Source organism: Thamnophis sirtalis, unplaced genomic scaffold (genome assembly GCF_051295495.1).
Source record: "Thamnophis sirtalis isolate CommonGarterSnake01/CBP01778 unplaced genomic scaffold, rThaSir2_p1.2 scaffold_7, whole genome shotgun sequence".
In the NCBI taxonomy this organism is placed as follows: Eukaryota; Metazoa; Chordata; class Lepidosauria; order Squamata; family Natricidae; genus Thamnophis; species Thamnophis sirtalis.
Window position 1 is genome coordinate 42,801,749 of NW_028261387.1, and position 18,686 is coordinate 42,820,434.

General features: G+C 43.9%; 2 protein-coding genes across 5 annotated transcripts in view; one reads left to right on the forward strand and one right to left on the reverse strand.

Annotated features, from left to right (window-relative positions):
* SZT2 (SZT2 subunit of KICSTOR complex) overlaps positions 1-2,421 on the reverse strand; it is a 99,897-nt gene extending 97,476 nt beyond the window's left edge. For all 4 annotated transcript variants that reach the window (XM_087719827.1, XM_087719829.1, XM_087719828.1 and 1 more), the window contains exons 1-2: positions 2,360-2,421; positions 10-135 (exon numbers count right to left, since the gene is read on the reverse strand). In XM_087719827.1, the coding sequence (XP_087575953.1) occupies positions 10-135; positions 2,360-2,389 (156 nt within the window). In that variant the 5' untranslated portion in view covers positions 2,390-2,421. The remainder of the gene's footprint in view (positions 1-9; positions 136-2,359) is intronic.
* MED8 (mediator complex subunit 8) overlaps positions 2,397-18,686 on the forward strand; it is a 34,432-nt gene continuing 18,142 nt past the window's right edge. The window contains exon 1 of the mRNA XM_087719831.1: positions 2,397-2,525. Coding sequence (XP_087575957.1) covers positions 2,520-2,525 — 6 coding nt within the window. The 5' untranslated portion in view covers positions 2,397-2,519. The remainder of the gene's footprint in view (positions 2,526-18,686) is intronic.

Consider the following 18,686-nt stretch of genomic DNA (forward strand, 5'->3'; position numbering starts at 1 on the left):
TTTACTCACCAATTCAGATTCAGACATTGAGCAGATAACCTGATGCAAACGACCAAGAAACCAGGCTAGTCGCACATTACGTGAAATTCGATAGTCCTTCTTCATCAAAAGGAACACCTGTCCAGCCTCCTCTATCTGCAAATTTTTTAAAAAAAATCATTAGCAATAGCACTTACGTATATACCGCTTTACAGTGCTTTACAGCCCTCTCTAAGCGGTTTACAGAGTCAACATATTGCCCCCAACAATCTGGGCCTTTGGAAAAGAAATATGCCCATGTATTTTTTTTCAATCATTAAAAAGCTATTTGGTATGTATTTGGTAAAAGGAGGACCCAGATTGTTGGGGGCAACATGTTGACTATGTAAACTGCTTAGAGAGTACTATGTAGTGCTCTCCAAGCGGTTAGTGTCTAGTAAAGCACTATGAAGCAGTATATAAATCTAAGTGCTATTGCTATTTAACTACACTTTTTTCTTCCGCTTTATAGAATAATTCTGACAGATCTAACAAAAAGTCACAGGTAAATTGCTGGATTAAAAAAATGTGAAAAATTCATCAACCTAGAAATGAAATGGTATTGAAAATAGTATCTACAATTAAATCTTAGAAAATTTGACAAAGACAGTAGGTAGTGTACTGCATGAGGAATCCTGAGCATTCATGACCATGTATTATTTCTTTTTTTAATCTACCTTTTTATTTGTATATGGTGAAGTGAAGAGAATGGAACACATTGTGTTCCAACTGCAGGAATTAGATGGCTAAGTTAAAGATAGATTGCCCACACAGCTGCATTTTTTGGGGGGAGGAGACAGGAACTGTGTCTTTGCAACTTGTTAATCAGCTCAGAATCACAGAATTCCATTGTGCTTATAGCATTAAATTTGCCTATATGGACTCTTAAAGGGCTCATCTCTTAATCATTTTGGACTTTTTAATTCTTTGGCTTTCTTTAAAGATCAAGAACTTCCGGACTGGCAAGTGAAATTAATGAGTGAATATCCTTTAAAAACAGTTTAGCTATAAATTGGATTTGTATTTTTTGGGGAATATACAAGAGAATTGTTGGTTTTGGAAAATTTCACACAGATTAGAGGCTTAAACAGATTTGACTGAAAACAAAAACATTTCCACAGGTAAGGTTGGACGAGAACCCAAATTTCTCTAATCTTTGTCTGTAACAGGCTAGCTCTTGGTATATTTAATTGGCTAATATGGTAATGTGGTAAGTAATGGTTTCTATTGCTTTGGAAAATCATTTCAATAATAATGTGTAAAATTCTAATAAAGTCAACCATATTAAATATTTTTGCTGCAAACAGGTTTCCAGCAAGCATGTTCCATGAAACAATATGTTTACAAGTGGCAGAAGAAGCAAGCATGTTCCATGAAATGACACATTACAAGTGACAGAAGATGATCTAATGACAGCCAACAGCATCAAGCAAATGTTTCTCATGCTAACCTTTTCTCAAGACATACTGGTTTAAATAAGACAATTTTATTCAAGGTCCATTTTCCCCATCTTCTTAGCAGTAGTAAACTGAGACATAGACAAAACTCACTTGAAAGTAAATTCTATTCCATTAGTGGGCTATCCAAGTAAAGTTACATACAACTATTTAGCTAATAAGAGCTGGAGCCAAGTGAGTGATATACTACGGAGAGCAAGACCCTGGGAAGATGGGCGATTAGAGGTGACAGTTTCTGATTTTGATAGGAGAACATCTGCAGATAATGTCTATGGAGATTCTAAGTCATCCAGGTCACGGTTGTCCCAAAGGTGCTCCAGTTGCCTCTTCAAAAAGCACCTTTGGGACATCTCCAGCTGGTTTACCGACCGCTGATCCTTCGTTACCCAAATTAGGCTGAAAACGTTGTCTAACTTAACACTTCCTCTACAGGCGCAGTATCAAAATAACAGTTGCGTTCCGTTGCGGAACTGTAACGGCATCACAATCGTGTCTTACAAAAAGCTTTTAAAGCTGGAAACTGGATTGTTTTTATTCTTTTTTAAACGGACCACATCCGCAGACCTTCTCCGTGCAACAGGTGTGCAACAGCCTCACCATTCACCAGGTCCGGCGCTGTCACCGGTTCCTGGGAAATGCACCCCTCGCTGCACCCTCCCTCCCTCGCTCTGCAACACCGGAGCGGCTACTTCCAGCGGCGCCCTTCGCCTCCGCCAAAAAACCCAAACTCCCTGGCGACCCCCTCTTCTCATTTCGCGTCTCTACCTATTAGTCTCGGAGGTTCTCAAATGAAGGCACGCCCCGCGGGCGGGCACAGCCGCCACCGCCACCTTTTCCACAACAAGCTCCCGCGGGCGCAGCACGTGCGAACCTGGCGAACGTACCTCAGCCTCCGGTTGCTCTGGAGCCGCCATCGCTGGCCCGACGACCGCCCCTCCCTCCTCCCCTCTCCTCGTGATGTTCTGACCCGGAAGAGGAAAAAAGGAAAGGGCGTGAACCGGCCCGTGTTTGCTTTTTTAATCGCTGACCTCGGATTTCTTTACCATGCAGGTGAAGTGGCCGCGCCGAGTGGGGTTTTTTTGGGGGGGGGGGCGGGAGGGGACGGGACGCCGTTTTTTTTTTAAAAGACCGAGATCTCCTGGAGATTGAGTAGAGTTTGGCGTTGCATTTTAAAAACAAAATAATAATTTAAAAGATGCGATCCGTGAGCGATCTCGGCTCCGGGAACGGTAATCCATGGTTTGTTTTATTAGCCCGGTTACCTGCATTTGTTCAACACAAACTGATTATATGCTAAATTTTGACCCACTGGGCTTCGCCAGTGTCGATCAAAAATGATGTAGAAATAAACATGGCTCCCTGCTGCCAACCTATCAATTCGAAAGCATGTGAAAATGCAAGTAGAAAAATAGGGACCACCTTTGGTGGGAAGGTACATGACTTTGGCCACATGACCACGGAGGCGTCTTTGAAACGGAGATGAGCACTGCCTCCTAGAGTCGGGAACTACTAGCACATATGTGGGAGGGGAACCTTTACCTTACCTGCTGCCCAGCTTCCTGTAGCAGCAGATTGGGGGGTGGAGGTGGGGATTGGCAGAGGATTTGGAGGCTGGAGCAACAGGGGACGACGTGGCTCAGTGGCTTGTCAATCAGAAAGGTTGGCAGTTCGGTTCGAATTCCTATCCCTGTGTAAGAGAGTGAGGTCCCGTTACTTGTTCCGCCAACCTAGCTGTTTGAAAGCATGTAAAAATGCAAGTAGAAAAATAGGGACCATCTTTGATGGGAAAGTAATAGCGTTCCGTGCGCCTTCAGCGTTTAATCATGCCGGCCACATGACCATGGAGATGTCTTTGGATAGCGCTGCCCCCCCCCCACAGTTTGGAATGACTAGCTCATATGTGCGAGGAGAACTTTTACCTTTACAACATACCAAGGTCCCGCCGTGCAAATAGCGCACACTGATCAGAACTGGTGACTACACACAACCTTGAAATAGATCTGACAATTGACTTACTTGACTTAAGTCTTTAGCGTCGGTACGGCATCGCCAGTCCCTTCGCTGTAGAGTCGCATGCATCCCGAACCATCGCCACCCATTGTTTGCGATTTTGAGCGGCAGTTTTGCCATCTCGTATGGTAAAATGGATTCACGAGAGGTCTTCTTCAATCAGCTTCATCCATGTTTTCCGTGGGGCGTTCTTATGCACCTTCCAGGTTTTTGGTGCTTCAATGGTTATTTTGGGCCAGGATTTGCTGTTCATTCTCCAAACGTGCCCTGCCCATCGCATTCGGTTGCGCCTTACAAGTGTTTCGATGGTTGGTTGGTTCAGGCACAGTTTCCGTATATAGTCATTTGTTTTCCGATCATGTAGACTGAGCCCGCTTATGGTGCGTAGGCATCGCATTTGGAACACCTCCAATTTTTGTAGTTGAGCTTTTGTAAAGGTCCATGATTCAGATGAATAGAGGAGTATTGGTATTGATATTGATCTGACAATGTAGCGGTGAAAGATGTTGGTTCAGAAAGCTGAAGTGATATGTCTGTCTATTGCTTTGCTGCTTCCCTATTAGCTGTGCTTTTGTTCAATTTAGTTAGTACATTGACCTTTTGGGTGATCTTTTTATAATCTTCGCTGACTTTGTAATTAGTCTTATGCTTGTGTTGCATGAATGGATCTAGGTTGCATTCCCAAACAGTGGATGAAAGTAAGAATCCCACACAGACTAGAATAATTTTCCCCAAACTCTTTGTGTGGCAGTATATAGCTTTTAGAATTTCTAGCTAACCTGGTCTGTTGTGATATCACTGATTGGTTTGCAGTTAATACTTAGCAGCTATTATCAGATTGAAGAAAATTACAATGGGATTTGCTGACAGAACATATCTTTTGCAATAAACAATATAAAGTGCTATTTTAAATTAGACATTTTGAATCTGTATGCCATCTGGGATGACTGAATATTAATACATGCATTTTAGGTAACTGCAGGTACCAGCAATCCTCAATTACGGTAGCAGGATTTTGACAGATAATGAGTAATGTAAAATGCGGGAAAAAGACTGCAACTAAAATAATGTTAAATCCCCAATTTCAAATTAGCCTTACAATGTACTTTACTGTGCTAAAGACATGTTTAATGAATACAAAATTATATACATTCTGTAAACTGACCTACCAGTACCTCTCTACATTCCACAATCCGGGCTGCAGAAATTTAGAGTACCACTAGATGGCACCCATTAATTACAGGAATTATTTAATATCAGAAAAAGGCCTAGGGCAGTGTTGGCAAACCTTTTCAGCATCAAGTGCCCAAAGTAGAATATATGCGTGCGCATGCATGCTGAAGCACCCAAAACCCAAAGCGCATGAATGCGTACTGGCCAGCTTGTCTTCGGGTTTCCAGCGCTCCAGTGCGCATGAAGACCAGCTGGCCGGTGCACATGTGTGCACCGGAAACTAGAAAAGCTGGCATGCCACCTCTGGCATGTGTGCCATAGATTCACCATCACAGGCCTAGGGTCCACAATTATCTTGGTTGCAATGGAGCTATCCCTATTGCTTTTTAATGTGTAATAAAATAAAAAAAGGAAAATAACTAGGTACAAGAACAAATGATAATACAAGGAAGAAAAAAGAGAAGCCAATAAATAAAGTACAAGAAAAATAATTAAACATTACTGCATAGTAGAATGTACATAGAAATACATAGAATGATAAAACATGCAAGAGTGCCTGGTCTTAAATAATAAATTAAACTTTGACCCTATAGAAAAGCAGTTATATATAGAAAGTATAAGTATGTCTTCCATCCATACTGTCTATCTAACCTAGGGTGGGAACTGGCCCATCCTGCAAACATCTCTTAAAATAACAGTTCAGGTAAGACTAACTGTCATTTTCCAGAGTGGGTTTGCAGGATGGTCCAGAGATGGGACATACCCAGGTTTCATCCCAAGGGTGGGCCCTCACTGATCCGACAGGACCTGTTGCAAGACCCTGCAGCCGAACGCCATGTCGGAAGATGCAAAGGCATCCAGCCTGTAGTGCCGGATGAAGGGCGATGGGGATGCCCACATCGCTGCCCTGCAGATGTCTTCTATAGGGGCCTGAGAGGCCCAGGCCGCCGAGGTGGCCGCACTCCTAGTGGAGTGGGCCGTGATGCCAGCTGGAACCGGCAAGTTCTGCACCTCGTAGGCGAGGGCAATGTCCAGACAGATCCACCTGCTAATGGTGGACGGGGAGACCCTCTTCCCTAGCGACGAGGGTTGGAATGACACAAACAGAGCCTCAGACATATGAAACTCCGCCGTCCACCTTAGGTAAATCCGTAAGGCCCTTCTTACGTCTAAACAGTGCCAACTGTGCTCCCGCTCCCTGGTCGGGTCTGGGCAGAAGTCCGGAAGAATCACCTCCTGCGCCTGGTGGAAGACAGTGTTTACCTTTGGCAGGAAAGCCGGGTCCAGGCATAGCACTACCCTGTTATTGTGAAACGTGCATAGATCCTCCCTGGAGGAGAGAGCCTCCAGCTCCGAGACTCGCCTAGCCGAGGTGATAGCCACAGGAACACAATCTTACAAGTGAGGAGCTTCCGGCTAACCGTCCGGAGTGGTTCAAAAGGCTCGGCCATAAGGGCCCGTAGCACCGTGGGAAGGTGCCACGTAGGAAACCTGTGGACTGGTGGTAGATGAAGGTGGGCCGCCCCCTTGAGGAACCTCTTAACTAAGGGCAAATGAGGTAGCGGAGTGGCCTCCTCCCCAGGTGGCACTGTGGCCAGTGCCCCGAACTGTCTCCTAACCATGGCTAGGGACAGGCCCTTGTCCAGACCCTCCTGGAGGAAATCCAGAACTTGAGGGACCATGGCCCTGGAGGGGGTCACATGGGTGGCCCGGCACCAGGAGACAAATGTCTCCCAAGTTGAATCGTAAATTCTGTTGGTTGACTGTCTGCGGTAGGCTCGATGGTTCTGATCATCTTTTGGGACAGGAGGGCGCCTCTTAGGCGCTCCCGCTCAATCTCCATACGGCCAGTTGGAGCCACTGTGGATCTGGATGGACCAACTTCCCCTGTAGCAATCTCACCTCTCCCCGGGGAATCTTCCACGGTCTCCCTGCCGACAGACTCAGGTCCGTGAACCAAGCCCTTCTGGGCCAGTAGGGGGCCACTATGATTACTTCGCCTGCTCTCTGACTACCTTCTGGATGACCCCGGGAAGGAGAGGTAGGGTGGGAAGCGTACAGCAGCTCGACCAGCCACTTGGAGCAAAGGGCGTTGATCCCCGCCATTCGCCGAGCTGGGAACCGAGAGAAGAACTGCAGCAGTTAAGCGTTGGACGGAGTGGCGAACAGGTCCACCACTGGTCTCCAAACCTCTGGCAGATCCCCTGGAAGAGCTCCTTGGACAGACTCCACTCTCCGTTGTCTACCGTCTCCCGGCTTTGCCAGTCCGGTTGTCTGTCACATCCTTGGGTACCAGCGATGCTGGGGCAGCCAAGGCCACCACCGGTGGATCCACAGAGGGCATCTGCAATGCTTGGGAGAAATCTGGTTTGATGTTATAGAACCGTCTTTGCTGCGTGGGGTGGGGAAAGCCCCGGGTGTCTCCCACTGTCTCTTAACTACTTCCAGGAAAAGATCGGGAGCAGGAATCTTCTCCTTAACTTCTTTGGGCTTGGAATAGACCGTGCCCTGGAGCTTCCTTGCTGGCTCACCTGCCTTGGCTCCTCCCCCCCCAGCTGAGCAGTGGCACGCGCTTTGCGTAGGAGAGACAGGAACAAGTTAGGAGGAAACAATTCTGTGAAGGCTAGAGGTTCAGGCTCCAGCTCCTCCTCGTCCTCAGAGAGACCTGGCTCACGCTGTGCCTTGTCCCCCAGGACAGACCCCCTCACTTGCCAAGGACAGGGATCCAGGGGGTGGACTGGCTGGGAAGGGTCTCGTGGCTTGGCTGATGAAGAGCTGGGGACCGTGACCTCGCCCTGAGAGGCAGAGCGAGGCCCTTGGCATTGCATGCTTGCAGCCACACCAGATGCAATGGCTCTTTCAATGAGCTTCTGAAGACCCACAGGCAGGTCCTCCATATCCAAGGAGTCCCAGCTGGATGCCCAGGCACCTGACTATGGCTGGGGGTAGGTGCCAGGGTTGGCCTGGATGGATCTCTACCTCCCAGCTGAGTCTCTAGGGAAAGAAACCCAGGCTGGTTATCTATCTGGTCAAAATCCTCCATGGAAAGGGGAGGGGAATGAGCAACCCTCCCCCACTGCACTCCTTCAAGGAATCTGGTGACCTAGGGGGAGAATCCTGCCTGGAGGGCCCCCCTAAGGGTGACCTGGACCTGGAGGGGGAGGGACTGATCCTGCCCTGCAGAGCCCTCAACCTCTCTGCCCTGGATAAAGTTCTCACCAAGGCCCTGTGCCTCCTAGCTTCGTCTCTTTGACTGGCACAGGAAGGGCAAGTGTCAGCCGAGGCTTTAAGCCTCCTGGAAGAGACAGTGGGACGCTGCCTGGTGGAAGTTCCCTCCCCAGGAGACATGGGGGGGAAGGGGATCTACCTGCCATCACTCAACTACTTACGACCACTCCTCGTGCTTCCTGCGATTCACTCCTCACCCCCACCTCCGCAGCTAGAATGGCAAGTTTCTCACTTCTTGCGTCGCGCCCCCCGAATTTTAAAACACCACCGGAGCGCGTTTCGGGGTTGCTGCGGCTTCTCAGGGAGTCTGCTGCTGCCGCGCTGCTTCCCAGCCGCCTCTGCCACTCCTGGGGCTTCCTGCTGCTGCTGCAATGAGGCACGCTCTCCTTTTAGGCTTCTGGGCTGTCGGGCTGGAAAACAGAGCCCCTTAGCCCCCACCTGCGCCGATCTGCCCTCTCAGGGCTCCACGTGGTTGCCGGCCAAAATGGCCACTGGGACAGTGATCCAGCCACTGGAACCTCCAAGCCCTGAGATTTAACCCTTGAGTAGCTGGGAAAACCGCAGCTAATAGCAGGCACTTATTGGGAAGTGAAGGAAGGGTCTCCTTGTGAGAAGGAAGCAAGTTGAGTCAAGGATGGTCCAGAAAAGTTGAATCAGATCAGGAGTCAAGAATTTACAAGCTCTCTTTGGCTAGACTGGATTGAAACTGGAGTCAGAGGAGAGGAGCCCAGAGGCGTGGCTTCACCTTCAACCCAGTCTCGAGGCCAATTGGCTGTGATAATACCATCTCTGGACCATCCTGCAAACTCACTCTGGAAAATTAAAATCTCTATCTTTTTATGAATGTCTTAACCTCTTAATTCATTCACAGCTTTGTCATCTTACAGTATCATTTGCTATAATTCTTTTTACAAAGAGCTGTCGTTGAATACTATTGAAAACTTTAGTATGTTTATTAGTGCCAATGGCATTTTTGCTGTGGGAGCTACACTAACATGATATATTTCAAAATGAAAATTCAAAGCTCAAGGTTCAAGAAGTCCGTCCCCCCCGGTGGGTATTTTCCATAGAGGGTTCCCTTTTTGGAAAAAGGATATCTCCTACTTCTGGTTTTTCGGTAATTTGTAAAAAGCTTGGTTTTTCCAGAAAGTTTTGGGATTTGAATGCTGCATTATTTCCAGTGCCAGTAATATTGTTCTGGGGAAATCTTTAAAAGATAATCAAGCACTGGGTTTACAAGTCTTTGGAAATAAAGTGATGACCAGAAGTCAGCATGGATTTGTTAAAAACAGATTGTGCCAAAGAAATATTATTACTTTTTTTGACAATGTGATTAGTAGACCAGGATAATGCTGTGGATGAAGTAGACTTCAATACAGCATTATATAAAGTAGACCATAGCCTCCGTTTTGATAAACTGGAATAACTATAACCAACATGTGATCCATAATGGTTTATATCTCTATGGAGGGAGGTACGTCAGGTTTATCTCCTGGATCCAATATTCTTCAATGTTCTCATAAATGACTTAAATGGAGGGATAGAGGAGATGCTCCTAAAATTTGTGGATGACACAAACCTGTGGGGTACTGCTGACAGATGACAGCCTTAACGTTCCAAAGGATCTTGATAGACCTGAATATTGGCCCTATTCAACAACATGTTTTCAGTGATGATAAATATAAGGTTCTGTAACTGAGGTAGGAAAAACCAGATGTACAAGTACAAGATAAGTGTTATCTGGTTTAATAATAGTACTTATGAGAAGAATCTGGGTATCCCTATAGATTATTGATTAAGCATAAGCACAAGAAAAGATTTGTGGGAAGGCCTCTTGTTAGGATTATCACCTGCTTATTTAGTAGCTGTGAGTCTAGGAGAACCCCAAAAATGTACACCAGCTATGTCCAGAGTCAAAAATGGCATCTTACCAGACCCTAGGAGACCAAAAGTCACACTGCCATGACAGAATTCAGTTTTCAATTCAATTTTCCACTCCAGACTCTGGCAGCATTCCCTGCACAGCCAGAAGATGGAGATGTATACCTTGCCTTGTACCAGTAAATGACCTTAGCCAGCAGTTCATATTAAAGAGGAGATGATATAGATCTAAGCCCTAAGGGACATTGCATTGCAGTTATTGAAATTGGCCACAGAGAAATGAGAATTGCTGCTAAACAGTGCGTCCCACATCCAAGCTTCCTAAACTGGCTCCAAAGGACATCATGTTTGATTATATTGAAAGACCCTGAGAGATGAAGAAGACCGGGATCGTTGTACCTCCCCTTTCCTGAGATCAGAGGCCAGTACCAATTACATCTCAGTACTGTATTCTGGCTGAATCAAATTGAAAAGGGTCCCGATAACCTACTTTATGCCAACCACCCTCTCAACAACCTTTCCTAAAAGACAAAGTTGGAAACTGGTTGAAAGTTGTCTAAAACTATTGGGCCAGTGGTGGGTTCCGGATCCTGTGCAACCGGTACAGTGCAACGGGGCCAGCCATCCACCACATGAATGCGTGCATACGCATGCAGCGTGCACATACGTACTTACCTCCCGCAACGCTCCAGCTGCTCGGCGGAGCGTCGTGCAGGCACCGTATGCTCCATGCGCGGAAGCCCCGAAAACTTCAAATCCCGGTAAGGAGGGCGGGTGGGTGGGCCCTCTGGAGCACCGTACTGGAATCCTACTTAGTGATCCTGGCAAGCACCGGCCCACCACTGTATTGGGCCCAAGGATAATCTTTTGAGAAGAGGGCATCACCCACCTCTTTCCAGTCAGTCAGAAACTCCTTCCAGCAAAGAGGTACTAACAACTGCTTAGGGCCAATTGATGCCTTCTTCCTGGAAGCCCTGACCAACCAAGTGGCATGAGTCTAGAATACATCTAGTTGGACTTACAGTCACAAGAACCCTGTCCACGTCCTCCAGACCAATTGCTTGAACTCCAGATAACGAAGCTCAGACATTTTTCCTCCACTTCCAAAGGATCTGCCCAGTAGAGTCCAACTTTGAAATTGAGTTACTTTGTCTAGCATATGTTGTGAATATTCCTTACAGTGACCTTGTAAGAACTCCCCCATCTCCTCTCTGTCTAGGAGGGACATGATCATTTGAAAAAAGATAATTGACATCTATCTGTAGATGCATAATGGTAGAGAAGTAAGTGCACAGAGTAAATTCTAATGAAACTGTTACCTGTGCTTCTTGATTTCACTCTTTGTTTTTCTCCAGTGGTGCTCTAAGCCTCTCTTGTGGTACTGCATCTCTTGAACCTGCACAATAAACCATGGAGAGTACCTACAGATGTAAGTAAGTCCAGTGACCCCTATTTGCAGTGACAACATCCACTTGAACTACATGTAAGAACAGAGGTCTTCAAACTTGGCAACTTTAAGACTTGTGGACTTCAACTCCCAGAATTCTCCAGCCAGCATAGTTATGCTGCCTAGCTATACTGGCTGGAGAATTCTGGGAGTTGAAGTCCACATGTCTTAAAGTTGTCAAGTTTGGGGACCCCTGTGTTAGAAGCTTCAGGAAAATCTCCAAACTTCCTCTGAAACTCCTTTGGGGCCAACAGGCATCTGGATGGGCTGATCTTAGACCCTGCTTCCCTGTAGTTAGAGGCAGTTGCAGGGAACTCTGGGGTCAAAAGGGAGCGATCTATCCATAGCAAGGGATGGATGTTAGCATCCTCCAAATCAAGATCACAATGCTAGTGCCCCAAGGCAAAAACTAGATTCAGCGTGTGACACACACACACCCCAATGTGATTCAGGCTGTAAATAAGTTGAACTAGCACCTGCTGTCATGACAGTGAACCCTTGTGTTACCTCAAGACTCTAGGCAGATTGGTTGAAATCCTGCAGAACCATAAGCCTGGGAAACTTTACTGCCAACCCGAATGCAGTCCACTGGCACGGGCAGGGATGCTGTTATGCTGCAAGTAAAAAAGTAAGTGAGCAGCAATCTTCAATGACCCCTACATCCTAATCTCTTGTGGAGTATCTCAGTTCTGGTGATTTCTGAAGCAGAATCTCCTAGTGGTCATCAGATCAAAGATTTATTCATTATAGCATCCAAAGGCAAGACAACTAGTGGCTGAAAGCTTTACAGGAGAACCAGATTTGAAATTAAGAGGAATTTCCTAACTTTGACAGTTGTAAAACAGTGGTACAACTTGTTTCTAAAGTTATGGGTAATATCACTGTTGGTTTGAAAAAAAATTGGACAGCTATTTGGAATGGAACAGGTAGTCCTTGCTTAATATTTGTTTAATGACAATTTGAAGTTATGACAGTGCTGAAAAATAGTGACTTATGACTTATCTTCACATTTAATATTGTTGCAGTGTCCCCATGGTCATGGGATTGCAGTTTGGGTGCTTGGCCTCCAGCTCCTTATGATAGTTGCAGTCAACTATCACCTGATTGCCATTTGAAAACTTCCCAGCTGTTTTCCAACAAGCAAAGTTACTGGGGAAGCAAGCAAGAGATCACAAATTATGATCATATGATCTGTCACGTAACAACTATGGATGATTCATTTAACCACCATGGCAAAAATGATTGAAAAATTGGGTGTAGAAAAAGGCGCTGACATCGCGACGATACAACGTGCGATATCGGGGCTCCGAGATCACAGTCGATACTTTTGCCACTGGACGGTCCATCTGGACCTAAACCATCCCAAAGAGATGGTGACATGGAAGACTACGCCTTGCTGATCTCAGGGACATCACAAAGTCCCTGATTGATCCAAGACAATCTCTTCTAGCCGGTGACAAAAAACAGAGCCTCAAGCTGCTGAAGTTGGGACAGCTCCGCAATGGAAGGAAAGACGGAAAGAGAAAGGGTGTCCATCTGGTGAGGAAATTTTATTTTTATAAAAGACTGCCCAAAAAATATTGAAGTTAAATTAAATTGGTAAAGAAAAGGAAATAAGTGGCAGAATTAAGCATTATTGGACAGTGTGTTATCTTTTTATAATTTTATTTTTTCTATCGATGGAAATTTGTGAATATTTTTTACTTTTTAAAATGAAAGTTTTGGATTTTCTTCTTCTATTTCTTTTTTATCTATGGATTAAATTTTTTCCTTTACTTCTACGATATTGGTTAGGATGGATTTTTTCGATTCTTTCGTTTTATTTGGTTTCATTTGAGAACTTTATTTCTTCTAAGCCTGAAACATAAAGAAAATTTAAAACAGTGGTTCCCAAAGTGGGTGGTATCATCCCTTGGAGGCGGTGGGATGACTTAGGACAGTGGTTCCCAAACTTGGCAACTTTAAGACTTGTGGACTTCAACTCCCAGAGTTCTCCAGCCAGAAGAGCTAGCTGGAGAATTCTGGGAGCTGAAGTCCACAAGTCTTAAAGTTGCCAAGTTTGGGAACCACTGACTTAGGGGGGGGTCTAAGAGCCAAGGGGGGCAGCAGGGGGGGGGCGCTAAGAGGGCGAGGAAAAAAGTTGTGTATTGTGTTGGCTGCAGAGAGCATTGCCCCTAGGTTGGTAACTTCCCCTTAGCTAATTCTCAGATGGAAAGGAGAAACTTGCCAAGCAGAAGATGGACTGTTTAAAGCCCATCAGTGTGGGCAGAAGGACGAAATTACCCAAACAAACCTGGAAATAGCTGCAGGTTTCCCTTTAAGCAACGTCACCACCCTCCCCTCAAATCATCGCCTTCCTGACAGGAGAAGGGTGCGCGCCGCTTCAATCACACACCCCCCAACATAGGCGGCATCGGCTTGTCTTGTGAAAAGGTTTTTTTTAAATGGTCGGTCGGCGGGGAAAGCATGCATGGTATTGTTAGTGGGGGGAACCCACCAATCGAATTCTAGTTGCGCTTGCAAGAAAGCTCTTTACCACTGGTTTAAAAAATGGTCACATATTTTGTGCCATCCTTTTCTTTTGTATGGAGACGCTGATGGGTAAAAGTAACTGGGGGGCGGGGTGATAAGCGGAAGTGCAGTCGCTCCCTTTTGGTGATGTGCATTTTGGTTAGGACGTTTGGATTACCAGCAGGAGGGAGCTCGCATTGCAATCTTACGTTTCTAGCCTTGGAAATACGGATGTTGTTAAAGTCATGGGAGCTTTCTTTGATATAGGTATAGTATACTATATGTTATATACTACTATAGTATAGGTCAGGAGTCCTCAAACGTGGCAACTTTAAGACTTGTGGACTTCAACTCCCACAATTCTCCAGCCAGCATAGCTGGGAGTTGAAGTCCACAAGTCTTAAAGTTGCCAAGTTTGAAGACCTCTGGTATAGAGTCTCCTGCTTGAGCAGCGGGCTGGACCAGAAGATCTCCAAGGTCTCTTCCAGCTCATTTATTCTAAAGCTTATAAAAGCTCCACTCAATGCTGGTCGTGGGTGGATTTTCTTTTAGGATATGTGTTTACTTTTTGAAATATCCCCATTCCCATCCTCTCTCCTTGCGGAATTACTGGTTTTGAATAGTTGGTTCAGCGAGCAGAAGTTTAGCCATTGAAACCACGTAAGCATTTAAAGGCAGAATGTCTGTGTCGTGCAAATATGTATGCCTTTGTATGTGTGGATATGTGCATGCATACATTTTGCAGCAGGGGTAACAATGACCAGAGCACCTCTTGGTTAGCATAGCCAATAAGAAACTTGGCCAATAATATTAAGGCAGGTATGAGCAATTATCTGCCCATGATTGCTTAAAAAAAATGGCACCAGAGTTTCTTGCCATTTTTGGATGGTGACTGGATGAAAACAGTAATACAAATCTTAAAACTGAGATTTTTTTTAAAAGGAAAAATAGATTGTACTTCAGTTTTGCTTAGATGATAAATTATAATTATAAACTGACTAAGGAAGATGAGGTTTTCGAGATTTTACAAGATATGTAATAAGCAACAAGTTGCGAAGAGAAATCCTAACAAATTTGATTAAGGAAATAACCAGAAGATCAATTCCACAAATGACAAAAGAAATAGGACTACACTCTTACTGGAAAGACACAGGTTGAGATATGAAAACTAATAATAAAATACTAGTTAAATTTAGTTACAATTAGAGCATTATGTTAAAAATGTAGTGATAATGATAAAATTAGGTAAAAAATTGATAATGATAACAATGTATACATATGTATTGGTTTGATAAGAGGAAATTTGGTAAAAAATTTAAATGATGAAAAAAGGGGAAAAAGTAAGTTAAACTTAGTCAAACTATCGTTAAATAAATGACTGATAATGATAATAATGTAATAATTTGTATTGATGGGATAAAAGGGAAAATTGGTTAAAAATTGTAGTCAATGATTAAGAAAAGAGGTTTAAAAACTTTGTTATTAAAGATAATTAATTTTTTATTTTGAACGTGTTATAAAGGTATAATAGCAATAGCAGTTAGACTTATATACCGCTTCATAGGGCTTTCAGCCCTCTCTAAGCGGTTTACAGAGTCAGCATATTGCCCCCAACAATCCAGGTCCTCATTTTACCCACCTCGGAAGGATGGAAGGCTGAGTCAACCTTGAGCCGGTGAGATTAGAACCGCCGAACTGCAGATAACAGTCAGCTGAAGTGGCCTGCAGTACTGCACCCTAACCACTGCGCCACCTCGGCTCGGTGATTGGATGATATTGAAAATAGATAAGGGAATGCCACCCTGTGGTTTTGTTTTAAATTTTGGAATGTGTGTTATAAAGAGACGTTAAAACAACTATAGTCATATGAGGTATGATGATAGCAATATATATAAATATATGTGATGTAAAATAGATAATTTGATATGAATCAGAGGTGATGACGGTGGAAGGGATGCATGAAAACTCTGTGTAACCAATCTACAATTTTGTAATGGAGGATGATTTTGTTTGTTTTTATTTTTAAAAAAATGGGGAAAAAATTGAGTGTGATCACATGATGCCTCCCTCAACAAGGGCACTCCTAACAACAAATTATCCAATCCCTATTGTGGTCATAAGTTGAGGACTATCTATACAAGAATTGTTTTATGGGCAGGAGATTTGACTAGAAGACCTCTTAAGATCCCTTCTAAACCTATCGTTTGGTGATTCATAATTAAATGTTTTTTAAAAGTTGAGTCCATCAACTCTGATTTTTCATTTGCTCACAAAATGTTAAATAATATCAGGTCTATAAAAATAATTGAGTTTCATTTACAGATACTGTAAAATATCAGTATCATAATTGTATTATATGATTTTGGTGAGTTATATAATTATTCAGTAAGTGATTAACTTTATTTTTCATTTTTTCAGTCTGATTTTTTTTCCAATAAACTCTAAATAGTTGCCTTGAGTTTCATAGAATTCCTTTTTCCATGTTCAATATGTTTATTAAAAATGTGAATGGTATGAACTTTTTAATAATGGCATGTTTTAAATATCTGCCTTCAACTTGTTATTCTTCACCTCAGAATTGTGCACATTTGGTCACATTCCCACCAATTCCAGACCTGTAAAAAAATATGTCTGAACTTTTCCTTGTTTCTAATATGGCCATGTGGATGGTTATTTGCAAACTTAAAATAGTCTGCAAAACCTGAGCAAAACTAGCTGTCTCACTGTCTCTCTCTCTCTCTCTCTCCTTCTGAAAAATACTCCTGATACAACAGTCTATTGTTTGTGATGAAATTCAAAATCTGAAATTGCTTAAGGGAGTGGGATTGCATTCCACCTTCTCCCAGATCATATACAGACTCTGCTCCTCTTCTTGCTTTGTCTTGAACTACTCTGTTGCAACTGAGGACAGTTTCTGGCATCTATGCAGATTTTCTTCCTTCTAAGGTGTCTGCTTCTTAAGACAGCAACTTAGGTGGGCAAGTTTAGTACTTGCCTTTCCATCTTGTTAATTTGCTCAGAGCCTGGTCCTGAACTTGATTCTGCTGCTTTAGAGTCATTGTGTCTGGTACAGCTATGTCCCTGGCTTCTATGGAAGACTTTGAAGAATTGCTTGAAGTCAGGAATCGCAGATCCTTGTTAATCCTTTTTCTTTCCTGATTGGTCTTCCACGTGTGTTCTGCTAGATCTTCTCTATGTAGTGCAGCAGGCTCCCACTTTCCATTTAAAATGTAGCTCTTACGTGCACTGGCTTAGGCCAGTGATGGCGAACCTTTTTCACCTCGGGTGCCAAAAACATGCGTTCGTGCTCTATCACGCGCACACACATGCTCACCCCCATAATTTAATGTTCCCTGCACTGTGCCCCCTGTGCATGTGTGTGTGACACACACACACACCCCGGCTGCCCCATGCATTGCACATGGCTTTCTTCAAGCCTGGAGAGGGTGAAAATGGCCTCCCCGCACTTTGGAGGCTGGAAACGGACCGTTTTCTGACTTCTGGTGGGCCTAGTAGGCCCGTTTTTCGCCCTCCCCAGGATCCAAAGTTTAACTGTTTAATAAATTTATAGGCCGCCCAATCCCAGAGGCTTTCTAGAAGCCTGGGGAGGGTGAAAAATGGTTCAGCACACAAACTGGAAGCTCGGGAACGGACTTCCGGATTGCTTGCTGGACCATTTTTCTCACTCTGGAGGCTTCAGGAAAGCCTCTGGAGGGTAAAAAAATGGCCAAAAAAGAAGGCCAAAAATCAGCTGGCCAACCCACCATGCATGCTGGAGCTGACAGGGCAATGCCTCATGTGCCTCAGAAATGGCTCTGTGTGCTACCTGTGGCATGTGTGCCCTAGGTTTGCCATCATGGGCTTAGGCAAACAGCAGTTGCACTTGTGATGCCTAAGCCAGTGTTGATCATTAAGGAATTTGGCGTTTATAATGGAAATCTTGACTTCAGTTTTCCTCCTGGCCCTTAATGAATATCCATTTACTATTACAATTATTTACTGCTTGGTAGAAGGGTATCCACTCTCTCTTATTGGGAAATTCTTCATTTAATTTAGATTTGACCTCTTCACTCGGGGATAGTCTTCAAATATCCTTTTTCTTTCTTTTTCTCTTCTTTTCCTTTTCTTTTGTTTCTTTTTTTGCAGTTGAAGGCTTACCGCTCCAATAGGTTGGGTCATATTTGAAGCATTGTAGTTGGTGTTTGATATAGTATTGTTCACCATGCAGCAAATTATTGTTGCTTACAAAATGAAAAGATGGAAGTTCTAAGTTTCTTCCTCAAGAAATCCTGTGGGTTTTTCTACTCAATATCCATCTCCCAATAGTTTGATATGTCCAAGTAAGTGGACCAATACCAGATTTGGGGATATAATTTAGCAGCATATTAATATTTTTAAATCTAGTTTTCCTCTGGGGAAGTTGTTCCACCATAGAAATAATATCTAAACAGCTATTCCTGTTTCAGTGTACTAAGTAAATTATTGACCTGCTTGGAAAATCTTCTGAGCTTGTACATGGATAACAGTTGCTACCTAACAGTTTTGACCTCCCCCATCCTCTGCCTTCTTTTCTTAGAATAAGAGTTACACAAGGGCATTAATTCATCTTAGTTGGCAATTTCTCAGGCTGGCAATATCAGGTCTTCCTAAATCTCATTCCAGAACATAGTCCCACTCTAGACTATCTTTTTCCTATTCTAACTAAATTTTCACAATTCAATGATCTTGCCATACGTCTTCAGTGTGGGGTGTTAGATTTGTTTTATCCCACCTTTCTTAAATCTGAAAAAATGAAAACTCTTTTCCAGCAGGTTCATCACAGCTTGCTAGGAAGATTACATGACAGACAGCACTTCTCTTTAAAATACTGTGACATTGATTAAAAATATTCTTGAAATACATTCCTTGTGCATTAGAGGACATATTCCAAAACACAAATACTGGCTGAGTTCATACTGTAT